The 13,642-nt window shown below is 37.1% G+C and overlaps 1 protein-coding gene and 1 long non-coding RNA gene across 2 annotated transcripts in view; one reads left to right on the top strand and one right to left on the bottom strand.

The window, feature by feature from the left end:
• Nucleotides 1-13,642, top strand: part of LOC128660678 (uncharacterized) — a 331,547-nt gene that overhangs the window by 233,388 nt on the left and 84,517 nt on the right. The window contains exon 2 of the long non-coding RNA XR_008402574.1: nt 13,438-13,535. This is a non-coding gene — a long non-coding RNA (uncharacterized LOC128660678). The remainder of the gene's footprint in view (nt 1-13,437; nt 13,536-13,642) is intronic.
• Nucleotides 1-13,642, bottom strand: part of CDH20 (cadherin 20) — a 195,359-nt gene that overhangs the window by 102,980 nt on the left and 78,737 nt on the right. The window contains exon 4 of the mRNA XM_053714618.1: nt 13,420-13,539. Within this exon, the coding sequence (XP_053570593.1) occupies nt 13,420-13,539 (120 nt within the window). The remainder of the gene's footprint in view (nt 1-13,419; nt 13,540-13,642) is intronic.

Here is a 13,642-nt window from a genome sequence, read left to right as displayed (position 1 = left end):
AATAATCAGTAGTAAGGTCAAAATGTCCTAAAAAGGAACAGACAATGGACACACACACAGACAAACTCAAACACAAACTTGCACATACACCCAAGGAAACACCTACAGAGACAGCCTCAGAAAACACACAAAGACATACACACTCACAGACATCCACAGAAAACACACAAAGACACACACACAGAGATACACAAAGACATACATACCATACACACATACCCTCACAGAGACATCCAAATGCACACAGACATACAAACACTCACAGAGAGATCCACAGAAAATAAATTACATACACACTCATAGAGACACCAACAAAAGCACAAAGACAAACACAGACACCCACAGAAACACTCGCAGGAGGTAAAATTTCTGCACATCGCCATCCCCTAAATCAACAGTGTGTGACATGCATGATAAGAAAGAATCATATTTGTAAATGGGCAAACAAAAATACCTTTGTGATTTCAAAATTGTATATTGATCTGTCAGAATGGGTAGATGAAGAAGTATTTTTGAAAGTTTGACATTTCCCCCAACCAAGAGCACCACTTCAAATCTGGTGTACAAATGTTCCCATCTGTCAGCTGTACTTATGGATTTTGAAATGTTATGGTCTTGCTGGAACCATAAGCTGTGGCACTAGGTCTCATACCATTAAATCTGTTTAAAGGGACAGTAAACCTAAAAAATAATGTTATATAATTCTGCACATAGTGCAGAATTATATAACATTATATTAGTGTTATCGTTATAAAACCTTATTTCCCCTTTGAATTTTTTTTAAATATGACAGGTTTTCAGACCCGCTCTCTGCGCTCTTCTGAGCGGGTCTGTTTTTATTACACAGCGCATCGGGCCAGCTGTATAGTCACAGCCCGGCCCGACCGCGCCATAACACTAAGTGCAGCTTGCTCCTGCTCTGTCTGACAGCAACCTGTCATATTTTAAAAAAATTCAAAGGGGAAATAAGGTTTTATAACGATAACACTAATATAATGTTATATAATTCTGCACTATGTGCAGAATTATATAACATTATTTTTTAGGTTTACTGACACTTTAAATGCAGGATTTAGGCTTGTTTGTATGTATTTCAAAATTAAGTCAGCTGTAGTTTTAACCTGTCTCATTTCAAACACTGAGCCTGTGAGTATAACATTTTATGCAGATGTAAAAATCTTAGATAAAATGCCTCCTGGAATGTAATTAAAATATATATATATATAAATAAAAAAATTCATATCTGCCAAAAGGGCACCTACCATTTGTGTATTGAGGAGGAAACATTTCTGCATGGTTTTAAATATAGAATTTCTGCAGCATTGTCAAATAATCATAAATACACTGCTGCATATTGCTAAAAAAAATTGTTTTTATGGACCCCTGGCCCCACCACACAACTACCACACTGAAGTTACAATCTGAAATTGCACAAATAAATAAAAAACATTTACTAAGTAAGTCCTACCTACTCTGCAAATAAAAATGATCTGCTGCTTGACTCAGTCACACACTGTACAAACTGAAGTGCCAAGTCTGTCTCACACTGTGCATAGTGGTTTAGTGCACACTCAGAAATCCTCTCAAATGCTAATACTTTACTCCTTGTAATGACATTTCCCACACTCAATAGAACTCTGCTGTAGCGCCCTCTGGTGGCTGCCAAAATGTAAAGGTTTTTTTTTTACATAATAGTTGTGCTTGCCTCATGGGGCCCCCTGGCCCACTGACAGGAGACACCCTATTCACCCCCTGCTGGCGGGCCTAGTTATATGTAAGCAATAGTGTGATAATAAAATGTTCATTAATGCATTTTCTTTTTGAAGTTGTATCTTTCCTTACAATTTCTATTCTTTGCTGCATTAAATCCAATATTATAATTTAAAACAGAAGAAAACATATACTTTACATGTCTCATCTTGTCAGTTATAAATGTCCTAAACAAGCCTAAGTGAACAACAGAGGTTGCAATGAAATGTAACCTTTACTGTTATTGCAAAAAGCCATAGCTTACCTTGATGCCCACTAGTAATATAAATGATAGATCTATTAAACAAAACAGGTTAGACCACTAGCTGAGAACTGCTCCACTTTTAACCTTCGGTTGCCTATCTGTAAAGTGGCATTTCTCAACTGCTGTTCATTTCAGTCCCAGTTGGATGCTGTGAATTATCTTATTAAAATATGTATAAGATACATTTACCCTTTCCATTAACTATCTAGTCAAAACTATAACTAAGGTTACTGAGAAATGTTTGTAATTCACTTTATAGTGTTCTCCAGGACTGTGCACTATCAATGTGCATTGTGCAATATTGATTTCCTTTCTGTGTTGTTCCAAAACAATTGCTTTATGCAGCTGCATAATTATGATCAATCACCTTTCTCAATAATCCTAATGACCATTATTCAATATAATTAACCTTATTTTCTTTGTTTTCACAACCATTACTCAGTGTTAACATAAGCCGTACAGCTGTATTTACATACAGCTAGATTACGAGTTGTGCATTCGACTTTTAACGCTGAAAATATGGCATTTTCAGCGTTAAAACAGCAGCGCAGTCATTATGAGTTTTGTCGGAATAGATGTACCGCAAGCCTTTTAGCCTGTAACACAACGTCAGTACCGCACTCATAAAAATTATTTTTTTTCATGTGACTCCTATAGCGCTGCCATAACGAGTTTTTCTTAGCTAGTGGTCTAACCTGTTTTGTTTAATAGATCTATCATTTATATTACTAAATAACCCCTAATCTGCCGTCTGCCCACATCGCCCCTACGATACTAAAGTTATTAAGCCCTACACCGCCGCCATTATAATAAACCTATTAACCCCTAAACCACAAGCCCCCACAACGAAATATACTAAAGTAAACTATTAACCCCTAAACCGATAGCCCCCAACATTGCAATAAACTAAATTAAACTAGTAACCCCTAAACCTAACGCCCCCTAACTTTAGATTAAAATTACAATTTCCCTATCTTAAATTAAATTAAAACATACCTGTCAAATTAAAAAAAAACTAAGTTTAAACTAACAATTAAACTAATATAATTAATTAAATTAAACTAAACACAATAAAAAAATCCTAACACTACTCTAAAAATTACAAAGTATCTAAATACAAAAAATAAAAAAGACTAAATTCCAAGAAAGAACAAACACTAAATTATGAAAAATAACAAACAAACTTATCCAAAATAAAAGAGAATTACACCTAATCTAATAGCCCTATCAAAATAAAAAAAACCTAGCCTACAATGAACTACCTATAGCCCTAAAAGGGCCTTTTGTAGGGCATTGCCCTAAGTTAAACAGCTCTTTTACCTGTAAAAAAAAAAAAAATACAAAGACCCCCCAACAGTAAAACCCACCACCCAACCAACCCTCCAAAATAAAAAACCTAACTCTAATAAAAACCTAAGCTACCCATTGCCCTGAAAAGGGCATTTGGATGGGTATTGCCCTTAAAAGGGCATTTAGCTCTTTTACATGCCCAAACCCTAATCTAAAATAAAAACCCACCCAAAAAAACCTTAAAAATATCCTAACACTAACCCCCGACGATCCACTTACAGTTTTTGAAGTCCCTCTTGGAACAATCTTCATTCAGGTGGCGAGAAGTCTTCATCCAGGCGGCCTCTTCTATCTTCATCCAGGTGGCCTCTCTATCTTCATCCCGGCGGCAAAGTCCTCATCCAAGCGGCGAGACATCTTCATCCAGGAGGCCTCTTCAATCTTCATCCAGGTGGCATCTTCTATCTTGATCCCGGCCTTGTGGAGCGGGTCCATCCTGAAGAAATTCCGGCATGGAGCATCCTCTTCATATGGTCGCCTCCGTACCCTGAATCTTCAATGCAAGGTACGCGATTCAAGATGGCTTCCCTTGCATTCCTAATGGCTGAAAAGTTTATATCAGCCAATAGGAATTAGAGCTGCTAAAATCCTATTGGCTGTTCAAATCAGCCAATAAGGATTTAAGCAGCTCTCATTCTATTGGCTGATTCGAATTGAAGATTCAGTGTACAGGCCCACCGTATGAAGAGGATGCTCCACGCCAGATGTCTTCAGGATGGACCCGCTCCACGCCGCCGGGATCAAGATAGAAGATGCCGTCTGGATGAAGACTTCTCGCCGCTTGGATGAAGATCGTTCAAGCGGGACTTCAAAAACTGTAAGTGGATCGTCGGGGGTTAGTGTTAGGCTTTTCTTAGAGGTTTTTTGGGTGGATTTTTATTTTAGATTAGGGTTTGGGCATGTAAAAGAGCTAAATGCCCTTTTAAGGGCAATGCTCATCCAAATGCCCTTTTCAGGACAATAGGTAGCTTAGGTTTTTTTAGATAGTTTTTTTTAATTTTGTGGGTTTGGGGGGGATGGGGGTTTTTAATTTGTTTGTTTTTTTCAGAAAAAGAGCTGATATCTTTAGGGCAATGCCCTACAAAAGGCCCTTTTAAGGGCCATTGGTAGTTTATTCTAGATTAGATTTTTTATTTTGGGTTTTTTTTTTTTTAAAGGGTATTAGAATAGGAATAATTTTTATTTTTTGGATAATTTCATTGTTTTTTTTGTAATGGTAGGTTTTTTTATTTTTTGTGATTTTAGTGTTTTGTTTGTTTTTTTAAAAGAATATATAGCACAATTTTATTTTAGTTTATTTTTTTTTATTAATTTTTTATGGAGGAACTGCATAGTACATAGATCAAGCATACATAAAGGTGTACATTTAGTGATAATGCGAGTGTTGTATAATAGACATATATGCATTAAATATTAAAGTGTCCTCTTTTTTTATCCCTCTTGGATATATATTGCGGATCCGTCATGGATCCTTAATGGTGGTATTAAAGAGCAATAGGGATTATAATTTCTTCCTCATATGATATAATTCAGGCCTCTCTTGGACCATTACATTTGAATAAAATTTGTGCTAGGGATTGATATGAAACACAATCAAGAAAAAAACACACAGAAAAGAAAAAATACAGCTTTGAAAGGGTAATACAAAAGTACAGGATTAATTTAGACAAAATGCTGCATATGCCTGAACTGGACACATTTAAAATGTTAGACTACCATAACTATATAGATAATAGATTTGTTGCTATATAGAAGAGCTCTGTCTCTAAAAATGGATTTGGGAGAGGATCTCTTTGTATATGTTTGCATCCAAGCTGTACTGTCGTGAGAAATCACCCTAATTTGTTCTATCTGGATTAAGCAACATTTCCCACTTTAAAATTGACATTAAAATATTATTAACATTATTTTAGTGCTTATATATGATGGCAGAGTTTATAGACTCCGCTACTTGCTTGATGTATACTTTGTCATCCATGTAAGACTCTTGCCTGTGTCCCGACCGAGGCCCCGACCGTTAGACCCGGGAAGGGAACCTACAATATGTCCTACATACTATAATTCTATCAGTTTAACAATCGCTATGTTGTTTTATAAATTATGAGGTAACTCTCTAGGGCCCCCCACACACCCCATCAAGCAACTCTTCGAATTATAAAAATTCAATATAATACAAACGATATAGTTAAATAGGCATGTAGCAGTTGTATTACAGTGCTGGTCATTGCAAACCTCTGATTATCAAATTAATAAAGTTAATATAAGTGGGAAAAGATGTTTGTGGTATGCCAGATACGTTTACTTCTTAAATAAAAAAATTTCCGGTATTTTGGGATAAAAAGTCTCCTGTCACAGCCCAGATGGTTTGGGTGATGAGCTGAGTCCAATTGTGATGAAACGATTCAGCTCAATTTAGATTGTAGAGTAACAGCAGGCACTTTGCAAGTATTAGTGGTATTTGTGGTAGTTCGGGAGTCCCCTCCTAACTCTCAAACACACCTCATATGCTCTGTTTCTGCACCTGCTAAAAGAAATCCATAAGTCCATGCAGCATGTCCTGTAAATGGTAAGATGGCTGTATAGAGACCTGAAGTGGCCATGCGCCGATTTCTGGGTGTATGATTAATGTTGTCATCCACGTTGGTATCAGTGTCCTTCTGTGGTTTGTTAGACGAAGATTTATCGGTGTTCGTCTGGATTTGTCGCTACATTCCATGGTGGTTGCCGGTAGGATGGCTTGTACTTTTGACGTGAGAGATTCTTTTGGCTCTGGGGAACCGCAGGAGCGGCCATAACCGCGGCCCCATCTTTTTCATATATTATATTTGGGGTTTCCTTTATGTTCGCTGCTGTGAGATAAGTGAGGTGTAGACTTTAAAAATGGAAAAGGTAAGAAAGGGGCGCTAAAAAGCAATCTGGATATTTGCAAAAAGATGAATCCTTACTAATGTGTATAAAATTTACTACGTGTGATAATCCTAAAATGATTTAGCCTTTGGATGATGAACAATTCTTAATTGAACAATTATTAATTGGGAAAAAGTAAATAATTTAGTGAAAGGTGTTGGGATGTGAATATAAGAAATAAGTGAATGTCTATAAAAAATAATAATCAGGTGTTGTGGACATAAAAAAGGTTAATCATTTTATGACTGAGTGCTAAAACATATATTATGTGCTAAAACTTATATAGTCTCCTAAGTGTTGTAAATAAAAAGATAACCACAAAGAGTTAATAAGGAAATGAGTGAGGATAAAGTGATCAGCCTAAGAGGTAGTTAACTATGGCAATCTTACAAGTCTGTCTTTAATAAGGGATCCTGAGTATAAGGGATCCTGTGACTGTGTATTATAACTGCATTTACTTCAGAATTAGCAAACAAACCGGGATGTATCAAGATAAGCATACAAAATGAATTAGGTATAAATAGCTGATTTAATAAACTATAATAAACAAGGTAAAGGTATATGCAAAAATCTATTATTAGGGAAAATTCTAGTAATGATAAAAATAAAAATAAAACCTACACCGGTGTTAGGTTATACCTGCAAAACGTTAAAAAATCTCCATTATTTCAAACATTAAAAAATACTAAAAAATACAATTGAGATATTCTTAGAAACAACTGATAATTACACAGAAAGTGTAATCAAAAAGACATATAAACTATAAAAATTGGGTTGAGATAAGGATACAAGTTGATTGATGTTAGAGCGTTTAAAATTCCCAATCTTTCTGTAATTCAGTAAGCGCTCAGAGCAAATATATGATCTGACAATCTAAACGCTTTTGCACAATGTATCCATAAGCTTAATGGTTGTAATATAAGAAAATGTTGCAAAGTTTTGTCATTTCTTCCGTTTAACCGATCAAGCGTGATGTGAGATACAGTAATTTATAGTCTTGCTGTGAATACTTTTAAACAATCCGGAGCTATATTTGATCACAGTACCTTTAGGTGTAATGTTTAAAGCACCTCTCTCCTCTCTGTTGGCGTTCCAACTGTTGATAGATCAGCTGTGGGGTCACATGGGTTTCATGGACCAATGGTGCAGGCTTCCTCTCTTTGAATTAAGTGTGCGCACTATGTTCCTTGATAATTCCTTCACATGGCTCCTCTCGCTGTCCTATTGCTAACCTCGGTTTCTTTAATTCAAACAACAGGGTTAGGTGCAGCGGTCCTGGGTGCCGGAAAAAGACAGTGTAGTTGTGAGCTGTTAGGTTGGATCGACGCGTATCGGCTTCCACAAAGCCTTTCATGGATACTGCTTCGAATTCACATCGTTTCAGGCATGCCTGAAACGGAAGTTAAGAAGCAGCGGACCGCTGCTCCTTAACCTGTCTGCCACCTTTAAGGGATGATTGACAGCCCCTGCTAAAGGCCGATTGGCCGCCAGTGAGCAGGGGGTGGTATTGCACAAGCATTTCACTAGAATTAAATGTTGACAGCATATGCTATAGCAAATCATGTCTGCTCAACATTTAGTAAATTGACCCCATGGTGTCTCTTTAACTAGATTTTACACTAAGGTTGCACTTACAAATTCATCATAGAAACTACAAATAAGCTCAAACATTCGGCCAAGTTTTAGTCATGTGTGATTTTCATTTAAAATACATACAGGACAATGACCACCAAGCAGGACCTGTTCTTAAGCGCACTAAAAGATACTGTTAAAGGGATATAAAACCCAAACATTTTCTATCAAGATTTAGATAGAGCATGTGATTTTAAACAACTTTCTAATTTACTTCTATTATTATTTTTTCTTGGTTCCCTTGGTACCTTTTGTTGAAAAGCATGGAGGTATGCATAGGTGCCAGCCTATTTCTGGAGCACTGTATGGCAGCACTTTTGAAAGAATGATTTCCATTTGCAAGAGCACTAGATGGCAGCACTAATTCCTGCCATGTAGTGCTGCAGATGCCTACCTAGGTATCTCTTCAACACAAAATATTTTGGGAACACAGCAAATTTAATATTAAATTGAAAACTTTTTTTAAATGGTATGCTCTGTCTGAATCATAAAATAACATTTTTGGGGTTATATTCCTATTATGAAACAACATTGGATCTAGTTAAAGGGACAGGCAAGTCAAAATTAGACTCTCATGATTCAGATAGGGCATACAACTTTTACGATCAAATTTACTTTGTACTCTTGGTATTCTTTGTTGAAAGCTAAACCTAGGTAGGCTCATATGCTAATTTCTAAGCCATTGAAGGATGCCTCTTATCTGAGTGCATGTTGACAGTTTTTCACAGCTAGACAGTTCATATACAGATAACAATGTGCTCACTCCCGTGCAGTGGCATCACTGTGGGGGTGCGGGGGGTGCAGACCACACCTGGGTGACACCCTAAGGGGGGTGACACCATGATCAGGCTGTAGACACAACAAGCAGCTGCAAAGTGAACTGTGCGTGGCACGCAGCATGTATTAGGCCCACACAAAACATATGTGCACTGCTGGCTCACCTATAACCCCACCGTGACACCATCAACCCATCTACCGCATCGGCCCACAGTCACACCCTCCCATCTAGACTGGTCACGTCACGACTCAAATAACTTTAAGGGGCCAGTGTTCTAAATTTTGTCTTGACGCATAAAAATTCCAGACCCGCTTCACTTCCGGTGACTTTAGCCGTTGGAGGCGTGTGGCACTCACTGCGCATGCATGCATATAGTAATATTAGTTTATTATATTACTATGCATGCATGCCATGTATTCTTACTAGGGACAATTACTATAAGGCAATATATGCAGCATGACTACAGACAAATAACAAAGCCTAAACAGATACCAGAAATGTTTTTAATGTCACTTCTATTGCCATTTTAATACTGTTATTTAGGAGTAACGATTTACGAGTAACATTAGTAAAAAAAAAAATAATAATAATAATGGGGGGGGGGGGTGACACCATGAGATGCCACACCGGGTGACACCAAACCTAGTGATGCCACTGCTCCCGTGGAGTTATTTATGAGTCAGCACTGATTGGCTGAAATGCAAGTCTGTTAAAAGAACTGAAATGCAGTCTGGGGCAATCTGCAATGGCTTTGATACAAAGTATATATATATATATATATATATATATATATATTCAGTAAAATGTATAGATATACACAGTATCTCACAAAAATGAGTACACCCCTCACATTTTTGTAAATATTTTATTATATCTTTTCATGTGACAACACTGAAGAAGTGACACTTTGCTACAATGTAAAGTAGTGAGTGTACAGGCTGTATAACAGTGTAGATTTGCTGTCCCCGCAAAATGACTCAACACACAGCCATTAATGTATAAACCGTTGGCAACAAAAGTGAGTACACCCCTAAGTGGAAATGTCCAAATTGGGCCCAAAGTATCAATATTTTGTGTGGAGACCATTATTTTCCAGCACTGCCTTAACCCTCTTGGGCATGGAGTTTACCAGAGCTTCACAGGTTGCCACTGGAGTCCTCATCACAGAACTGGTGGATGTTAGAGACTTTGCGCTCCTTCACCTTCCGTTTAAGGATGCCCCACAGATGCTCAATAGGGTTTAGGTCTGGAGATATGCTTGGCCAGTCAATCACCTTTACCCTCAGCTTCTTTAGCAACGCAGTGGTCATCTTGGAGGTGTGTTTGGGATTTTTATCATGTTGGAATACTGCCCTGCCTCCCAGTCTCCGAAGGGAGAGGATCATGCTCTGCTTCGGTATGTCACAGTACAATCTGGCATTCATGGTTCCCTCAATGAACTGTAGCTCCCCAGTGCCGGCAGCACTAATGCAGGCCCAGACCATGACACTCCCACCGCCATGCTTGACTTTAAGCAAGAGACACTTGTCTTTGTACTCCTAACGTGGTTGCCGCTACACACGCTTGACACCATCTGAACCAAATAAATTTATCTTGGTCTCATCGGCCAACAGGACATGGTTCCAGTAATCCATGTACTTAGTCTGCTTGTCTGTTTGCGGGCTCTTGTGCATCATCTTTAGAAGAGGCTTCCTTCTGGGACGACAGCCATGCAGACCAATTTGATGCAGTGTACAGCGTATGGTCTGAGCACTTTCAGGCTGAGCCCACACCCCTATTAACCTCTGTAGCAATGCTGGCAGCAATCATACGTCTATTTCCCAAAGACAACCTCTGGATATGATGCTGAGCACATGCACTCAAATTCTTTGGTCAACCATGGCGAGGCCTGTTCTGAGTGGAACCTGTCCTCGCTGTATGGTCTTGCCATCTGTGCTACAGCTTATAACCTTATAACACTAAAGAGTCACATGACACCAGGGAGGGAAAATGGCTAATTGGGCCCAATTTGGATATTTCCACTTAGGGGTGTACTAACTTTTGTTGCCCATGGTTTAAACATTAATGACAACAAGTCCTAGAAGACAAAAAACGAGAGGCGCTCTTGGTGCAGCGAGTTCTAGACAAACACAATATGCAAAACAATGATAGTCAGGTACTCACAAGGGACGTTGAACATCCAGTGCAATAATATATGAGCCGAAGCTTCAGAGCCGTTCGGCTGACTCCTCCAGGGCAAAACTACTGTTACCAGAACAAGGTTCCTGACGACCTCACCACTTCCGGTTCTGTATCCCAGATCTAGACGCTGGTAGTAACGCTCACAGAAGTATGGCGCCAAATGAAAGTAACCCAACCAGGCGGGTTTCCCAAAGGTGTGCTGATATAAATAGTCCAAGAGCAAGGTTAAAAGTATAACAATACTTTATTGAAACAAATTAAAATTGTTGCTTAGCAATGCGTTTCGTTTTTTCTATGCACAATACCAGTTTTTTAGTTTGAGCAGTAGTATGTCGTGGTCTACTGTGCCAAAGGCCTTTGCAAAATCAAGGAAAATAGCTCAAGTTAAGTCTCGTTGTTCCATGTCAGTTTGGATGTCGTCGCAAACTTTTAGGAGGGCAGTTGTAGTGGAGTGATTCAGCCGAAAACCTGATTGATCAGGGGTCAGATAGTTAGATTGTTGGTAATACTCACATAATTGCGTATGGACGCATTTTTCTAAGATTTTTGACAATACTGGGAGCAAAGATATAGGGCGATAATTAGAAACCAAGGTTAACTCCCCACTTTTATGGATAGGCACTACTCTTGCAGTTTTCCATTAATGGCTGTGTGTTGAGTTATTTTGAGGGGGCAGCAAATTTACAGTGTTATACAGGCTGTACACTCACTACTTTACATTGTAGCAAAGTGTCATCTCTTCAGTGTTGTCACATGAAAAGATATAATAAATTATTTACAAAAATGTAAGGGGTGTACTCACTTTTGTGAGATACTGTATATATATATATATATATATATATATATATACACACACACACACACACACGCACCCAGGTGCTGAACAAAAAATGGGCTGGCTCCTAAGGTTACATTCCTGCTTTTTCAAATAAAGATACAAAAAGAACAAAGAAAAATGATAAAAGGAATAAATTAGAAAGTTGCTTAAAATTGCCTGCTCTATCTGAATCACGAAAGAAAAAAAAATGAGTTTCATATCCCTTTTAACACCTTGTCATATATCAAATCCCTTTTTAACCTTTTATCCTTTTTTTAAACTTTTTAATTTTTTTAAATATAAATGTAATTTTTTTTTTTTAAGAATGTGTATATATGACTGTAATACTTTATATTAATATGTTTTCCATGTGTTTTGTGAAACCTTTTTTAACCCTCTCACTAATTCTTCTAGCACTATTTGGGCTTTTGCCCACATCACATTTATCACCCAGATCTGACAGAGGTGGTTGATAACCCCTGCTCTCATATGATTGGTTATGTGGGAACAGGGGCTGGATAATACAAGATATTTCTTTCTGGGTACCATCTCCATCTGCTCCTTTTTATATTGGGGCCATTACACAGAATTACATTTTGAAATGAACACCCATTAATTAATATTATAAAAAAAATTGTAGTTCCTCATTATTGTCCCTTTATTCTCGATGATTGGAGAGTTGTGTTTTTTACTGTATCAGTCTGTGCTCCTCTGGTCATGTAAACCATTACTATTATAGGGCATTATGTCCTTTGATTGAGCATTTCTCTTTCTAGATTTATTGTTTTATTGACATGCAGCTGTATTTGTTAATCCACTTATGCCCAGGAGTAACATTTACTGGATTAATTAATCTCTTTCTGCTCATTGACTAATAAATGGTAAAAATCAATGACATCATTGAAAATAGTTAAAAAAAAAGAAAGAAAGAAAGTAGACTAGTTAAATCAAAGAGAATATGAAGCCTTGACTTTTAAGAAAAATATGAACTCCTTAGTATATTAAGCAAACCTCAGTGAAAGATGATAAAGAACATCAGAACTGTATCTTTTTCCTCTTTTTCAAAGTTTCATTTACAGATCTAAAATGATCTAGAAATGTATGTACTAAGAAACAGCATATCTAAAAGCAGATTTTCTCAGTTGGTAGGTGACAGTGTGACACCTGTATCTATGATGTGAATTATATTTAGTTCATAAAAATTGTGTCAAACAGACTTAAAGGGCCACTAAACCCAAAATCTTTCTTTCATGATTCAGATAGAGAATAGAAATTTAAACAACATTACAATTTACTTCCATTATTTATTTTGCTTCATTTTTTAAATATCCTTAGTTGAAGAAAAAAACAATGCACATGATGAGCCAATCACACAATGCTTCTATGTGCAGCAACCAATCAGCAGCTAGTGAGCATATCTAGATATGCTTTTCATCAAAGAATATCAAGTTAATAAAACAAATTAGATAATATAAGTAAATTTGAAAGATGTTTAAAATTGCATTCTCTTTCTAAATCATAAAAAAAAAATTTGGGTGGTATGTCCCTTTAAGTGAACTGTAACATTTTTTTAAACCTTGGTAAGGTGGATTCTTGATGCTCTGTTCAATTCAGCAATTTTTCAAAGATAGTAAAGGGAAATTCCTACTTAAATATTCAGTTTGATAGTCAGAGAATAAATGCACATCTAAACTGATTAAGAAAACAGACAAATAAATTGACCTCTGTAAGTGCTTGTACCTGTTTTTGAATCCACAGAAAAATATGGCTGTCCTTGCAAAATACTGTATAGAACCCTTGCGCTGCTTCCATAAGTAGGATCATCTGCATCTGTTGCTGACACCTGGATAATAGAGGTACCTGACAAAAATAGAAAACATTGACCTTTTTAAATTAAGAGCTGAGAATCTAATTTCACCTCTTCCAATAAAAAAACTTGCAAAGTTTGCATAATGACAGCACC

Source organism: Bombina bombina, chromosome 5 (genome assembly GCF_027579735.1).
Source record: "Bombina bombina isolate aBomBom1 chromosome 5, aBomBom1.pri, whole genome shotgun sequence".
NCBI lineage: Eukaryota > Metazoa > Chordata > Amphibia > Anura > Bombinatoridae > Bombina > Bombina bombina.
This window is presented reverse-complemented; position numbering and strand designations above follow the sequence as displayed.